General features: G+C 41.3%; 2 protein-coding genes across 2 annotated transcripts; both read right to left on the reverse strand.

Annotated features, from left to right (window-relative positions):
- Positions 1–8,435: 8,435 nt before the first annotated feature.
- On the reverse strand, positions 8,436–9,859 carry LOC108213543 (uncharacterized). The gene is made up of 2 exons (XM_017385348.2): positions 9,365–9,859; positions 8,436–9,288 (listed from the first exon to the last, which is right to left on the reverse strand). The coding sequence occupies exons 1-2, from the start codon at positions 9,827–9,829 to the stop codon at positions 8,602–8,604; spliced, it is 1,152 nt and encodes a 383-aa protein (XP_017240837.1). The 5' UTR covers positions 9,830–9,859; the 3' UTR covers positions 8,436–8,601.
- Positions 9,860–15,530: 5,671 nt separating this feature from the next.
- Positions 15,531–17,215, reverse strand: LOC108213743 (GATA transcription factor 5). Its single transcript, XM_017385532.2, has 2 exons — positions 16,636–17,215; positions 15,531–16,495 (listed from the first exon to the last, which is right to left on the reverse strand). Exons 1-2 carry the CDS (start codon positions 16,756–16,758, stop codon positions 15,719–15,721), a joined length of 900 nt encoding a protein of 299 aa, XP_017241021.1. The 5' UTR covers positions 16,759–17,215; the 3' UTR covers positions 15,531–15,718.
- Between the last annotated feature and the right edge of the window lie 401 nt (positions 17,216–17,616).

Here is a 17,616-nt window from a genome sequence, read left to right on the forward strand (position 1 = left end):
TTTCTATTACAAAGCTAGGCTAGGGTGTGTGTATAGTGGGAGTAGCCGTGCAGAGCACTTGGCCATTTCATCCCGAAGGATGTGTGTAAATTGTGAGAACCACAATCACATATTTATAGGCTTTCATAAACTAACCATGGTTAACGAGTTCGTCCTGGACGACTTGAGTTCGTCCTGGACGGATTCGATTTAACAAAATAAATCTAACTCCAAATTGCTTGAACTTGCGCCTGTGAATGGATGGTCAAAGTTGGCGCTTGGTCAAACCTTGCGCCAACACTCAGTCCAGTGTACCCCTGTGTGGTACTTAGAAAAAAATCCGAGTGTAGAATGAAGTTGCGCCAAGGGAGATGAGTGGAGGCGCAACATTTGACTAAAGTCAAATGTTGCGCTTTGACTGAATGTGGCGCCAGTAAGTGCAGTGGTGTGTATTACTTAGAAAAAATATTCTAAGTAATATCTTTGAGCTTTTGCCAGGTCAAAATTCGCGCCCCTGTCCCAGTCAAACTTGGCGCCCCATCACAGAAGCCACTGTAAGCACTTAGAATCTTTTCTAAGTAAAAGATGAGTTGACTTCAGTCAAGAGTTGCGCCTTGACTGAAGTTGCGCCTCATAACCTCAGTACACCAAGCCATGTACTTAGAATATTTGAGCATTGTTTCCTTCACAGCATATGGCGCAAACTTTGACTTTCTTTTAGTCAAAGTTTGCGCTTCGTTCCATTGTGCACTCCTGTATGACTTAGAGAGTTTTGGCTCTTCTATTCTTTGTACCAATAATTAAATAAATATATATATATATATATATACATACATAATTAATTGTGTTTTAATTAATTACTTGAAATATTTATATCCAAGTAATTCACAATTAATATATATATATATACATATATATATATATGATTATTTAATAACTCAGGCAATATTCTGGAACAGCTCGATTGACTTGATCAATTAATCCGTTGATCGAATCCACTGAATACTTTCGTACGTCCTGACGTCCTGTGCACTGGTCTGGTTCACGAACGACTCGAACTGAAATGATTCCTTGAATCCTTTGCTTGATAATATACTTGATCAGTCATTCCGGGTTAGTTTATGCTTCAGTTTGTTGATTATAAATAACCAACCAAGATATATAAAAATATCTTGCTTCAGGGGTTGCACTGAAATCTTTCGAGTACTTGGACAACATCTTCATTGCTTCCACAATCTTGAATACTTCAATCCTTATTCTTCACTGAGGCATGAACATATTAATGAACTTCTTCCAGTGAGCTTATTCCTTCAAGACTGTAGATGGCTTCTTCAACCTTTGTCTTCGTATCTTCCGATTCCGGTGCAGGCGTAGTGTTATTTACTTGTCCTGTTCTATTGTTGAGTTATCATCCCTATGTAACAAATAAGGTTGTCTTTACATTTAGACTTACAAAATATATCTAAATGATGTAATTTTGATGATACATGAATTTGAAATATTATAACTTGTGATATGAAGGTGAACTTAGGGAAATTCTATAATGTCAATCAAAAGTCAATCAAATAATAATACAACGTGTTTACGAGACCTACTAAAAAGAATTGAGTGATAATTATTACTTGGTTACAATAAAATAGCACAGAGAAGTAAGTTATATATATATATATTAAAGTCTTAAAACTATAATTATAATATGTCATCCAACAATATATAACATACCAGTTAAATAAAATGATTCAAATCACAATTAAATTAATTAATTAATTACATATTAAACTAATAAAGTATAATTAATTTTGAACCGGATAATCCGACGCGATACGGTGAAAACTTATATCTGATTCAACGGGACTAGAACAAGAATGTTTTTCCATAATCCAGAATATCGAAGACATGATTTGATTTTTAACAATTGAACATGATATGCTACATTGCTCACCCCTAAGAAATACGAGTATCAAGATATTTAAAAATGTGAGTTTGCACGGAGCTAAAAAGGTAACTACACGACTAATTAAACTAAATATTTCATGTGTTTATAAACTTCATAGGGCCTAACTCATATCTACTCCATTTTTGCTATTTGAAATTCCAGATGATCATATTGAGATTTGGTTTATAACAATTACATGACAAATCATTAAAAGTCTTAATCAACAAGCTCAGAAAACTAATGAGAAAACGTTTTTTCTATGATGTGCCCATAGGCAAACACTAAACACCAAAATTTATGAATTTGGATGGTTTCCATTGGCTTACCTTCTTTAATAATGGTGGAGCCTTCTGCAGTTACAACAACCACACCAATCAAAACCCTCCAATATTATAAATGTTTGTGCTTAACATGTGCCCATGGGCACATACTAGACAAACCCATGTTAAAAATTAAAATTTTATAACGAGACAATATTATAAGATACTGTATCAAAGTAATAATTATCTAATATTTTAAATTAACAATAAAAATCTAATACATTGAAGTATTATATAATTGATATGAAAATTAAAAGGGTAAGTTGCATGAAATGTGTCGGAATTTTTTGGGTACAATTATAAGGTTGGTAGTTCAGTTGATGCTTTTTTAATAAAATAAGGTATGAGTCTTTTTATATACAACAAATGTTTCAATTTCTATTTATACAAAGTGTGTGCAACATATGCTAAAAAAGAATGCGTTCATGATCTGCCCATCATGTATCACTTAAATATAACAAAATGTACGTTCAAAAAAGAAGAAATAAATATAAAACAACGCGGACCACATATGACATCTTCATCTAATCATGATTTAGGATATCCTAATCCACATATCAAGAACAAGTTTTCATCAAAATTATAGTTATATTAGATGAAATAATTTAATAATTTTCAACAATAAATTACACATACTTTCAACGAGGCATATTATATTTAGAATCTAAAAGTTTTTGTATTAATTACGAATATAATTTTGAACATGTAGCTAATATGGTAGTGGCCTCTATATCTTAACGAATTTGAATATAGAAAAATCAGGCCAAACGTAGTTTATGATCCATAAATTTTTAAATATATAGTACTTTTATTACTATTAACGCTATTAGGTTGCAAATATTACATTTCATATTTATATATTTTGTGAAAGAAAAAAAACATAATAATTAGGCTCGAAATAATATGATGACACATGAATATTATTTAAAAAAAAAAGCATAAATTAGAGGCCCGTGCCTCGCACGGGCTTTTATGCTAGTTTATTGTAAATCATTAACACAAAATAAAATTAATGACTCAAAAATGTATATAAATATTAATTTCATGATAATTTAAATTAATTACCATTAATAACTCATGAATATTATAACTCAACCATATTCATTCCACCACTCAAACAAACGCCTGATATCAGAAATGATACCTCAACCCCATACCAGTTTAATCTGATTCCTCATTCCAACCCCATACTCTCTGTCCAACCAAACGACCCCTGACTGTTTTCTATTCAAATCGTCATTAACATTAACAAATTATAGGAGCATAATCGAGATTACACTCTTCTCTCTCTTTTTCATTTCAAATTTAAATTTTTTTTGTATAATAAATTTGTTTATGCTGTATGTTGTATATGTGACTCTTTGAGTTAAGTCTGTTATGTCCCCGACTATTCCTTCGAGTGGCAAAAACTCGCAAGGCTAGCTTAGTGAGCTGGCGAAGTCAGCCACCGGTAATATGCATGATAGGATATAATCCGGATTGCCTCAATCTGGACCCCGGACCTAGAAGGTGGATCCGGACCTAGAAGGCGGTCCTGGACCTAGGAGATGATCCCGGACCCAAGGAGGTGAACCCGGACCAAGGAGATGATCCCGAACCCTGGAAATGATCCCAGATCCAGACACAACCTATCCACTCTTCCCCCGGACCGGAACACGAGAGTCCAAGCCCACACCTGAACAAGCTACAGTCTGACATGACAAAGACAGTACCTAACGGTCAACTACTGACCAGAAGAAACAATTGTGGAAACATTCCAAAATACTATTCCACAGCTGACACCTGGACATGTGTCAAGCATCCAGCCCCTACAGGTGGACGATCAGGATCCAAGGTACACACCCTTAAACCCTAATCCTTGGCCTATAAATAGATCAAGGATCAAAGGTTTAAGGGTTATATTCTTCCACACACTCATATTACACACACATGCACTCAGCTAAAAACAAACACTAGAGCCACCAAGCCACCATACAACCACCACATATCCACCCTCCACACACATAGATAACCTAATTTACTGTTCATTAATCCCGAAGCCGTTACTGATTCTCACGCCGGAGGCGCCGCGGGGCCAAAACCCCCCTCCGGTGTTGTTTTGTAGGTGCACATCCAGCAGCGACACCGCAGAACAACCGCTCACGGCGGAAGGAGCACCCGAACGGACTTTAGCGTTATCATTTGGCGCTAGAAGGAGGGGGAACTCTCTGTCCTGTGGGAACCAAGCCACTGGACCCATCCTCACCAAGAAAACTCCCGAAAAGCAACCCCGATCACTCACCTGAGTTCGTAAACCACCCCAAATCTCTCAAAACCACCCCATATATGATTTTCCCGACCATGTGCATGTTAGCAAACCCCAACCAATAAAAACCCTAATCTTGTCTGTAGCTCATTAAAAAAGCTTGTCCTGTAGTCCCTTACACTTTCATCTCTTAACTATTTCTAGCATAACCCAAAATAGTAAGTTGACTACCTGTACACACTATTTTTGTTATCCTGTCACCATCTATACTGACCACGTGCACTATCACCAAAACAGCAACCATACACCCTTTGAAAACTCCTATCACAACCCACTGAAACCATGGCAAAAAACCCGCTCCAACCTGGTCCCTCCCTTGGACCCGGACAACCCTCAAGGGGACCTGGGCTCGGAACCTCTTATAACCCGGGTGGGTGAAGAAAATCAGACCATTGATCCGAATGACGCCCGGGTCACCATTGAAATGAACCAATACAAGTATACTGATGTCCCGGTCACCACCCTCCAGTTGTCCCAACTCACCAGTGTAGAGTTGGCTGAAGCCATCCGACAGTACCATGAACGCCGGGAGGGCAACCGCAGACTTGAGCACATCGACGAATCTGAAGACTCCGGGAACAGTCATCAATCCCGGGGTTCTGTCTTCGACCGACTCGGAGAAAAAGCAAAGAAGAAAAAACAAAAAGAGAGTGACGCAACCAAGCAAAGGATCCTAGCTGAAAAAAGGGAACAAATCCGGAAAGAAGAAGAGGAAAAGCTAGAGCAAAAAATTGCTATCCGGATCCAACTAGAAGAAGAAAAGCTAACAAAGGGATCCCGGTCCAAGCGATACCGAAAGGAAACACCCGAGCTCATCTCGGATGATGAACATGAAGAACCCGGATAGACCAACCTCAGGGATATGATAAATGAACTTAACCGAAAAATGGGGAATGACTCCGGATTGGAAATAGGGGGAACCCTGACCCCCTTCAGTCACTCTCTTGAGTCTATTCCCCGGCAAAAAAATATGAAGCACTACAACTTTGAATCCTTCGACGGATTGGGGGACCCGGAGGAACACTTGCATTACTTTGAACAAATAGCGCAAATATACTCATACAATGACTGACAAAGTGTCGATTTTTCGCTTCCACGTTCAAGGGAGGAGCCCAAAGATGGTTCAGCCGGATCCCCTCCCGAAGCATCAGGTCCTGGAAAGATTTTAGGGAAGCCTTTCTCCGGAGGTTCCGAGCCAACAAGACCTATGAACTTCACATGTGCCACCTGGAAACAATCCGTCAGTACGACAACGAAGCACTCGCAGACTATATGAGGCGCTTCCAAGTGGCAATCAACAAAATTTCCAGCCTAGATGAAAGAGAAGCTCTGAGTATTTTCCGAAGGAACCTGGATCCGGAGCACAACGAAAGATATGTCGCAGAGCTGATCAACAAGGAACCCCAAAGCCTGGCCGCCGCATACGCTATGACGGCAAAATTCATCAAAGAAACCAATGTCCTTCAAGCCATGAGAATGACCCGGCAGGGCAGCTCGAAAGGAAAGCAAACCGAAGAGAGGCCGAGAAAAGAATACCACCAAGACAAAAAATTCAAACCCGAAAGACAAACCAACTTCATTCATGTCTCCGGATCACGAAGGACACCCCAACCCGGACAGGGTTCCAGGAGTGACCCGGGTCCTAACAAACCAACACGAGAACCGAAACCAGAACCCGAGTGGACTCCTCTCAATCGGCCCCGGGCTGAAATTCTGAAAGAGGTTCGGGACAAACCCTCCTACTACGCCCCTAAGCCCATGCAAACTCCTCCGGAGAGCAGACCCACCAACCGCCACTGCGATTACCATAAAACGCATGGCCACAAAACAGAAAATTGCATGTCCCTAAAGTATCTCATCGAAGAATAGATCAGCAAAGGCAACATGGGGCAATACATAGCCCGAAACACAGCAAACAAGGGAGAAGGATCGGGGAAGCAAAAGAACATAGTCAATGTAGTCCTAGGAGGATCCTGTTCTCCTCCTCCTAGCCCGGACTCATGTCAAGAAGTAATGTCCATACAGACCTTCCCCGAACAAGTCATTTCCTTCAGCAGCAAGGACTTCGAGGGAGTCACCCGGGATCACAATCAGGCCCTGGTAGTAACTTTGGATATAGCCGAAAACAAGGTCAGACGGATCCTAGTAGACAACGGCTCCTCAGCCAACATCTTGTTCAAACATACCATGGACCGAATGCAACTAGGGAACGTCCGGATGAATGACTGCAGGGAAGACCCCTTATACGGATTCAGGAACAGCATCGTCCCGGTCCTGGGAACCCTTTACCTCCCGGTCCGTTTTGGTACAGCCCCAACCCAGATCGTCCATGTGATCGAATTCTACGTCACAGACACACCATCCTCTTACAACGTGATAATTGGTCGTCCGGGTCTGAACAAAAGTGAAGCCATCACATCCATTTCACACCTGAAATTCAAGTTCCTAACCCCGCTCGGGGTGGGAGAAGTCAAAGGAGATTCGAAAACAGCCGGAGTATGTTACAGCCAAGCCTTGGTCATGGCGGAAACACATATGGCCAACAAGAGAAAAGCAATCGTCTTTCAAAAACAAAGGAGTAACAAAAAACATCGACCTTACCCAAGGAAAGATTCCAAAGGAGAAATCCAGGTCATTGACCTCAACCAGGGTACGTCCAACCCGGGAGCAACCGAACCTGAATCTGGACAGAGCAACCAAAAAGCAACCATGGATCCGGAGCAGGATTTCTTTGACAAAAATACTGATGCCCGGGTCCAACAAATGATCTCGGCGAAGGAACTGACCAAGGTTGAAGCCGCAGTCGAAACCGAGACCATTACCCTTGAGGAAAACAATCCTTCCAGAAAAATTAAGATCGGAAAAGGCCTGGAAACAATCTTCAAAGAAGAACTCATCCAATTGCTCCGGGACTACGCAGATGTCTTTGCATGGGGTCCGGATGACATGCCCGGATTAGATGAATCCTTAGCAATGCATAGCCTGGACGTAGATCCGAAAAAGAAACCAGTAAAACAAAAGCGGAGGAATTTCGCTCCAGAAAGGCAAAGAGCAATTGATGAGGAAGTGGGAAAACTGATGAAGGCAGATATCATCTGCGAAATCAAGTACCCGGAGTGGCTAGCAAACGTAGTCATGGTCAAAAAAGCAAACGGCAAATGGAGAATGTGTGTTGATTACACAGATCTAAACTCAGCGTGCCCCAAGGACCCGTACCCACTGCCAAGTATTGACCAGTTGATCGATGCAAAGTTATTTAAGCATTCAATCCGGATTCAGCTATATATGTTTACAAGCAATCAATCCGGATCCAATCATATGCATTTACTTGGAAAAATTTTCTAAGGCAAAGTTATTTAAGCATTCAATCCGGATTCAGCTATATATGTTTACAAGCAATCAATCCGGATCCAATAATATGCGTTCACTTGGAAAAATTTTCTAAGGCAAAGTTATTTAAGCATTCAATCCGGATTCAGCTATATATATTTACAAGCAATCAATCCGAATCCAATCATATACATTTACTTGGAAAAATTTTCTGAGGCAAAGTTAATTAAGCATTCAATCCAGATTCAACTAAATACGTTGACAAGCAATCAATCCGGACCCAATCATATACATTTACTTGGAAAAGTTTTCCAAGGCAAAGTTATTCAAGCAATCAATCCGGATCCAACTATATATGTTGTTGACAAGCAGTCAATCCGGACCCAATCATACACATTTACTTGGAAAAATTTTCTAAGGCAAAGTTATTCAAGCAACCAATTCGGATCCAACTATATATGTTATAGACAAACAATCAATCCGGATTACATTACACAATTTTACTTGGGGGTAATTGCTTAGAATTAATTTTCTAAAAGCAAAAGCAATGACAAACATCAAAACAAACGACGAACAAAATCAGGTGATAATATTTAACGACAGCAACAATAAGTTCAGCATTCACTTCGGACCAAGATATGTCCGGATCACCGTCCCAAAAACCATCCACAATCCGGAAACAAGTTTTCAGAAACACGTCAAAAGATTACAAGGGAATAAACCCCGAAATATTAATCCAAGTCTTCTTCTCCAGAGGGCTCATTGATCTCATCCTCGGGCTGCTCGTCCTCTGGCTGTTCATCCTCCGGCTGCTCATCGTCCGGCTTCTCCGGAGAAGCCTCAGTTTGCATGGCGACGCGGTTCACAGCGGGATCCGGAGTAGCCGCAGAAGAGATGAAACTCGGGGTAGGACCCTCGTAAAAGTCCGGCTCTGGAAGCCCCTTTTCAACATCCTTCTTAGCCTTGAGAAACAACTGCCAGAAACTCTCAAAGCTAGCCTTCGGATCCGTTTTTATGTGTCTTTCGGCAATCTTCCAGCTCCGGATCACCTCCGGGATCCCAGCTCCGGCCAAGGCTTTGTCATACTCCTCAGATTTCTTGTACTTCTCAATCACAGCTTTCTCGGGCTCCCTCTCAGCAAGTTCCTTCTTCAACCTCTCCACCTCCGCCCGGAGATCAGCAGCATCCTTCTCGGCCTTCTCCTTCTCCGTCTGCAAGGTCGCACTCCGGGACTCCGCAGCCACAAGATCATCTCCCTTTTTCTTCAGAGAAGTCTGCATCCCGGACATCAGCAACTTCACATTTCCAACCTCGGTCTGCAGAGCCGAGATCCGGGCCTGCTGCTCCTCCAACTGAGTTTGATCGCTGCCTTCAACTTCCACAGCCATATTAGCCAAGCAGGCAACAGTAGCCCCCAACTGCGGAAACAAAAAGGAAGGAATTAAGGAAGCAGGAAACAGCAAGGGGAAACGAAGAACAAACAGAAACCCATACCTTCCCCCAATGAACGACAACCTCATTGAAAGTCCTCATCAACCCGGACTTGGTCATTCTCTCCCACTCCTCAGTAGGGGCCATTGTGGTCATGATATTGGCCGCAGCCCAAATTGAATGATCACCAACCCGATCCCCAGACAATCCAGACTCCATGGCAGCAATAGCCTTCCCCTTCGATGAACCCGGAGTAGTCTTGACCCGGGCAGCCTTCTTTTCAGCCTTCTCTGCTTTCCTCTCCTCCTTCTTCCTCTTCTTTTTGGAGGGCTTCTTGACATCCGGGCTCGGATTCACCGACCCGGAGGCACCCAACGTCTCCACAGCTTTCTCATTTTCCGGATCAGGGCGGCTAGAAGACCCGGACCCAGCCGCCGGACTTACCTTAGGCTTGGGTACATTTGTAACATGGGAAACATGGGCTTTCCCCAACCCGAGAAACATGGACGCGTAAGCATCTGAAGACATTTTTGCCCAACGCTCGGGATCAAAGTGAGGAAGACCTGAAACAAAACAAAAATTAGATTAGAAAAAGCAATCCGGAGAAGATAATCAGTCAACACAGGCAATCCAGATTGAGTTAACCAAAACAAAGACTCGGAGCAAGAAACAACCACAACAATTAGAGCAAGAAATCAAAGACAAAAAAAAAGGAAGGAAAAGGAAGCTTACAGCCCCATTCATGCAACTGATCATGCTGCATGAACGAGTCCCGAGTAAGTTGATGCTTCATAACCCGGCAAAACTCAAAAACTTGCTTCTGAGCTTCACCCTCCAAAACCGGGGGAGAAAAGTCGGTCACCACCCCGGACGTGGCAATGTACGGCATGTACTCCAGGTCAAGGCCCTTCAGCATAAGGATCTCCTGATTCCAGTATTTCAGGGAGTCCTTGTGAACCACCGGTTTTGGAATTGCGTCCGAATAGCCGCATTCCGCCGCACAAAAACGCAGCTCATAAAGGGGCTGCTGCCCGGACTTCACCAAAAGGAAAAGCTAATGAAAAAGCTTGAAGGTTGGCTGAAGGTTCAGTTGGTTACAGCAAATAATGAACCAAGTCATCCACTTAATCCCATTTTGGAGTGATTTGCATCGGGGAGCATCGGTACACATACTTATACAATTGCCTGAAAAAATTATGCCAGCGGGGGCTCCATCCGGACCTGAGATGTTCAAGCCACACCAGGACAAACCCGTCCGAGGGCCGATGGTAAATCCTCTCTCCGGGTTCCGGCCATCTCCAATCCACCTCCGGAGGCAACTGAAAAGCGACCCGGAGAGATTCGTCCATAACTTCTCTCGGAGCCTCCGCAAGTTCGGGTTTGAGCGCAAAAGGAGCCCGATTCACCGGCAACTTTTCAAATCTCCTATCAAAGTCCTATTTGTTATAAGGGGAAAGACGCCCGTGCGGATGCCTATCCCGATAGCAACCCCTTAAACTCCTATAGTAATACTCATCCGGAACCTTCGATGGTTTCTTAATAAAGTACGATTTGGTCTCGAACCATAATCCATCCGGAGTAGAAATTATTTGGTTCGGCTCCACCTCAACAACATCCATCCTTTCCGAAATGACCCGATCAGAACTCGAAGCAGCTCTCTCCACATTAGCCCGGGCACGGTCAGCAAGGCTCTGATTCTCATCCATCTCACTGTCACTAGAACACTCGACTTCTCCGGGAACGCCTGTCAACACTAATCTTGAAGACAAGGGACCCGGACCATTTACCTATATCAAACAATAAGCCCGAGTTAGTTTTAATCACCCCACATATTAAAGCAAGTTTTACACTGGTCCGGATCCAAACCTATTCCTAGTGATCATCAAGGCAACAACTCGATCCGGACTCCGTCCACAGACCGGATTCAAACCACCTTCAAAGAAAAAGAATTTCAGCTTTTTCAAAGAAGACAGAGGGAACAAGACCTCCCAGCAAAATCCGGATCCGACCCTACATCTAATGATTATCAAAAGAAGCTATGCTAATCCGGACCAGACTATCAGCCCGGATCCGTACCCCCTTCAGAGAAAGATCAACGTTTCTTTTCAAAGAAGACGAGGCGAATCTGGACTCATCACTCGATCCGGATCGTCAAACATCCTATCATTATATATCCCTAACTCGGACCCCACCTACCCAGTAAAGAAAGTGAAACTCCTACCCGGACCCAATGCCAAACCCAGGGAATCGTAAGGGGCACAAACAAGTTTTACACAAATTCAAACCAGAAGCAAGGATCAAACACAAAGCCCTAAGAATATACACTTATACATACATATACATTCCAAGAACAGCCACAAGCATTCAAGAACAAACCCAGGAATCTCAAAGCAAAGACCCACACCCCGAAACACACATTCATACACAAAACCCGAACATACCTATATATATATCAAGCCAATACCCGTGAAAATCATCAACAATCCAACACAAACCCAACAAAAATACAAGCTACAAACTTACATTCAAACCCCAACAAACGAAGCATGGAACTTATACACAACGGTAGAGATGAAATACGAAAAGAAGAGATAAGGAGCTTACTTGTATAACAAAGCGATAGAAAACCAGAGGAAGGACGACGCGAGTCCAGCAACTTCCACAGGTTCTCAAAGAAAAGCACGGCAATCAGCAACAAAAGATGAAAATGGCGTGTGCAAGGAGAAAATAAAAAACTGAAAAGACAAGCCCTCAAGGGTATTTATACCCAAGAAGGGTGGGTGGCACGTGGCAGCACGGTATTGGAACAGGGGGAAGTTACTACAGTTGTCATCATTACACTCCTAAAAAGGCGTGCACGTTCAAGTTTCAAAACAAATAATGACGTTGCAAGCAACCTTTCGAATCCCAGTATACTTAACAAAACCGTTCACATTCCGTTTGGTCCGGACGAATTCTTCAAATCCGGACGAATTCAAACTTCTCAGGCGACCATCATATCAACCCGGACTACGCCAACAACAAAACCCACCCCTAGTCCGGATCCATCAAACCTCGGGAACAAGAACGAAAGACACACCCCGGACAGGGGGGCAAAAAAGCAGAACATCTCACTTTGTCTAGATCAACCCGGACAGAGGAACAAAAGCAAATTTTCTCTCCTAAATCCGGACCAATCCGGACATGGGGGCAAAAGAAAGACCTCACCTCCTCCGCTATACATCCGGACTGGACCATACACTTTACTCCCTCACACAGAGAATCTGTACAAGGGAGTGGGGGGCAAATGATAGGATATAATCCGGATTGCCTCAATCTGGACCCCGGACCTAGAAGGCGGTCCTGGACCTAGGAGATGATCCCGGACCCAAGGAGGTGAACCCGGACCAAGGAGATGATCCCGGACCCTGGAAATGATCCCAGATCCAGACACAACCTATCCACTCTTCCCCCGGACTGGAACACGAGAGTCCAAGCCCACACCTGAACAAGCTGCAGTCTGACATGACAAAGACAGTACCTAACGGTCAACTACTGACCAGAAGAAACAATTGTGGAAACATTCCAAAATACTATTCCACAGCTGACACCTGGACAGGTGTCAAGCATCCAGCCCCTACAGGTGGACGATCAGGATCCAAGGTACACACCCTTAAACCCTAATCCTTGGCCTATAAATAGACCAAGGATCAAAGGTTTAAGGGTTACATTCTTCCACACACTCATATTACACACACATGCACTCAGCTGAAAACAAACACTAGAGCCACCAAGCCACCATACAACCACCACATATCCACCCTCCACACACATAGATAACCTAATTTACTGTTCATTAATCCCGAAGCCGTTACTGATTCTCACGCCGGAGGCGCCGCGGGGCCAAAACCCTCCTCCGGTGTTGTTTTGTAGGTGCCCATCCAGCAGCGACACCGCAGAACAACCGCTCACGGCGGAGGGAGCACCCGAACGGACTTTAGCGTTATCAATGCAACCAATTTGCAAACAAAAAAAGTTAACTTTAATACGAGTGTTCTTTACAAAGTTGTGCAATCAATTCCTGTTAACATCCAATCAATGTTTAAGATACTAAGAGCATCAAACAGTCTCAAATAAAATCATAAAGATCACACAGGAATCGCGTAAAAAATGTAGTATATTATACAAATTTACATTGCATACATGAACATCTTCTTCCCACATACTAATTTGAAACAGACTTTGGTAATTACAACCATAAACTTAAGCAACTGATTTTTATGTTATGTAAAGGTTATAAGTAAGCTTACTTAACAGTTAAAATAAAGATTTAAGTATTGAGAGAGATGCCTTGGCTTCACCGATATACTTGACTATCACCAGCTACGTAAGAAGAGAAATGACCTTGTAGTTGAATAAGAACGAAGCAATGATGAATCCCCTGCGTTCTTAATATGTATCGATCATCAGATGGAGAAAGGGAGAGAGAAAAAGAGAGATGAAAATAAGAGAGTAGAGTGTTATCTCAATTATGCCCCTACCATTTGTTAATTTCAATTTTGAAGAAAAACGGTGAAAGAGATGTAAAATGTGAGAGATCAAAAATTTAGGATGCAACATGTCATGTTCAAAATAGTGAGACTAAATCGCAAAAACATCCAGTATTTTGTAAAAGTGGTATTTACTCTTATTTTATTAGAGCATCTCCAACCGCGTTGGCTATATTCGTTGGCTAAATTGGACCTGTAAGAGCATCTCCAACCATCTAAAACCCTTGGTTAAAAAGTGAGTTGGCATACTTAAAATAAAAAGATTTAGCCAACAGTTTCAAAAACTCAACTCCAACCACGATCAGCTGTTTTCTATAAATTTAGCCAACCTCTTATGGATGGCTAAATTTGTCGAACCTCTACAGGTCTGTAAGAAAATCTGTAGGAAGATTGTACATCATTTATTACCATATTGAACTGATATATTCTATTTAAACAATTTAAAATATTAATAACATACTATTTTTAAATTATAGCCAACCAATATAGCCAGTACCACTGAAGCAAAATGTCTTACAGGTTCAACAAATTTTACATAATGTCTTACAGGTTCAATTTAGCCAACGATTATAGCCAACGCCGTTGGAGATGCTCTAAGACAATATGTAAAATTTGCTGGATCTGTAAGACATCGTGCTTCAATGGTATTGGTTATATTAGTTGGTTATAATTAAAAAATAGTATGTTATTAATATTGAAATTGTTATAAATAGAATATATCAGTTTAATATGGTAATAAATGATAGACAATTTTCCTTCAGATTTCTTACAGACTTGGAGAGGTTCGACAAATTTAGTCATCCATAGGAGTCTGGCTATAATTATAAATAATAGATGAGCGTGGTTGGAGTGTACTTTTTTTACGATGTTGGCTATAATTTTTAATTATGGTATGCCAACTCACATTTTAACTAATGGTACTCTATGGGTGGAGATGCTCCTACTAAATGAATGCTTATTATTTTAAAATTTTAAATGTTCATAATTTTTGAAGTTTTTAAAATTAGTAGAGATACTTAATATTACAATAATTTAAGGCATTATTAACGAAACATACATCAACAAAAGTTGACAACACAAACATTTTCTCTTCGCGTTGTCAGCAACAGATTACCATCTCTCAGCCAAATATTTTGTTAGGAAAAATAGGCCCAAAAAATGCATGTTAAAATAGTTCCATATTTAACGTCAGTACAATATTTTATTATTTTACATTCATGTTTATCATCATATTAAAATGAAATTTTATATTTGGGATATTATAAAAATAGTATCAAAAATTTTATGCAATATGTTATATTTCAAACATCGTCGATGAATGGTTCAAACAAAATGTCCTTGTTTCCGGTGTAAGAAACAGAGATTCCAAAATGCAGAGACGATAAAATCGCACTCGATGAAGAAAGGGTTTGTAAAAGATTACTAGTAGTGGCATCGACATGGAGAGCCATACTTTGTTTAGACAAAGTAAAGAACAATCCTCCAGACGTTTATATATCGGGTGTTTTCTATAAGAGAGGGGGTGACGAAGATTTGTTGGGTTATACACACAGTGACTGCGCTGGAGATATAGGTGACTGAAGAAGTACATGAGCTTATAAGTTTATGATGAGTGGAGAATAGTTTCATGGACAACAAAGAAGCAATTTGTAGCAGCAGCCTCGTGTGCTTGTGAGTGTTGTGAAAGCTAAGAGTGCCTCTTAGCACTAAAAGGATTATAAAAGAATTAAAGGATTGTCTCTTAGCATGCAATATTATACTACTGGAGTACTGGTCCTCCACAAAATATTATACTACTGGTCTGCTGATACTAGAACATGCTAGATAAAAACTAGTCTTTTTTCCCATTGGCCTAATCAAAGACTGATTGTTTGATCGGAGAGTGATGCTAATGAGAGGAAAGATGAGACATGGTTCTCATTTCCAAGACTTTCTTGTGTGAATTGGAGTGCTTGTAGCTCACAAAAGTTGGACTTTTGGCTGGCCTGTATTCAGGCAACAGCCTGCCTGATTTGTACCTCACTCCACATGCATTGCACAGGGTCTTTGGACCTAATGGCCCTGCCCTCCATTGTGGGGTCTTCTGTGATAAGCAATGGGTGCATCTTCTTCCCTGCTGCCCATTCCTGTCTTCTAAGCTTTCCTCTTGTATCTCCATCATCAACTTATTCGTATTATTGTTAACCTTCTTTTCTTCCCCATTTCTCTGCTGCTGCTCCTGCTTCGATTTTTCGTTCTTAAGTTCTACGATTTCCTCCTTTTTGGGTAAAATAAGCTCACTGTCAGCTAGCCAGTATGCTTGTTCAAGCAAAGGAGGGTCTGAGTTTGTCATCTGGAGATGGTGGGACCAGCTTGTTAATTGGCTAGTGATTCTTCTGGATTTGTTACCAATTGGGCCTCTGGTTCTTTTGCTTCTTGCCTTGCCTGGTATCACAAACTTATGCAGGGTAGATGACTTGATGTTTCTTTCCGGTCCTGCCAATTGCAATGGCTTCAAATTTGCCTCTTCTGCTCCTGCATGAGAAATCATTGTATTTCCACTGCTGCTGCTTCTAGTTTTTTCAACAATCTGCGGTGTCACTGCAGCAGGGGGCAAGCAATTCCCAGAGCTGGAGAAACAATCTTCGACGTATATTGACAGCCACTCTAAATTCATGTCAGCTTCCTGCATTATTAGGCAAGATAAGAGACTGTCTTCACAGGCCTTTATGTAAAGTTCCGGTTTTATAGAGGGAAAAATTGTACCAAAACATAGAATATAGTCTGCATAACAGAAACTTGCACTATAAAAATGTAATAGCATACCATACTGTTGCCGGAAAGCATGTCATCCAAGCTGCCAAGCTTAGAGCAAGGAGAAAACAACTGCTCCAGTTCATATTCCGGTGAGAGATCACGTTGAACTGAAATATCCCGGCAAAAGTCCATATTTGTAAGCAAAGTATATAGCCTTCACCACCCTGTAAATTTAACACAGAGAGAGTAGGAGAGGAGAGGGCAGAGAGAAAGAGAATAGAGTAATTTGTAGTTCTTATAGTGACTTGTTCCTTTCTTTTCTTTTTCTGAAATGTGCAGTAACTTGTTCTCTGTCGGTAGATAAAAGCAAGAAAACAAAATACCATAGATATTCATTAATAAAAAATGAAACCCCACAATCCCATACCCCTGTCTTTTTCCTCTCCCTCACCCATGTCTCTCATTCTCAATTTTTCACTGTAAATAGTTCTATGCATACATACACAGCCTAATCTCTGTTTCTTCCAGCAAAAATGAAATTGTTGAATATAATTTATGATCCGACTAAGGATCATCCTAGTATTTCAAGGTCTCGGGAGAACTGGATATTTAACACGGTGTCAAATTCAGTTGTCCGATCATATAATAGTCCCACCCCCTAATACTAAAAAGAATAAAAAAAAATCTTAATAAACAATTTATGACCATTTATCAAGGTAAATGAGCTCTCAATCATTCTACTAAAACAGTATATTTTCTTTTGTTGAGTAAAAGCTTTTAAAGGCAGAAAGTAAGTGATAGGCCCCCCAGTCTAGTGGGCTCTCTATTTCAGTAATACAGGCTTGCACTAGTGCCATTCCTCCCAAGTGAGGGAGAGAATAATGGCATTGAGCTTGTAATAAGCACACACACCAAGACATGATAACACAAAAACACACAGTATATTTGCAAACCAAAAAAATCTGACAATATGGTGCCAGATTCTCGAATCTCCAGAGCGATTATATTCTGAAATTGGTAATCACTTGTGCTGTTCTGCATCAGGACAGT

The sequence above is a fragment of the Daucus carota genome, chromosome 3, assembly GCF_001625215.2.
Source record: "Daucus carota subsp. sativus chromosome 3, DH1 v3.0, whole genome shotgun sequence".
NCBI lineage: Eukaryota > Viridiplantae > Streptophyta > Magnoliopsida > Apiales > Apiaceae > Daucus > Daucus carota.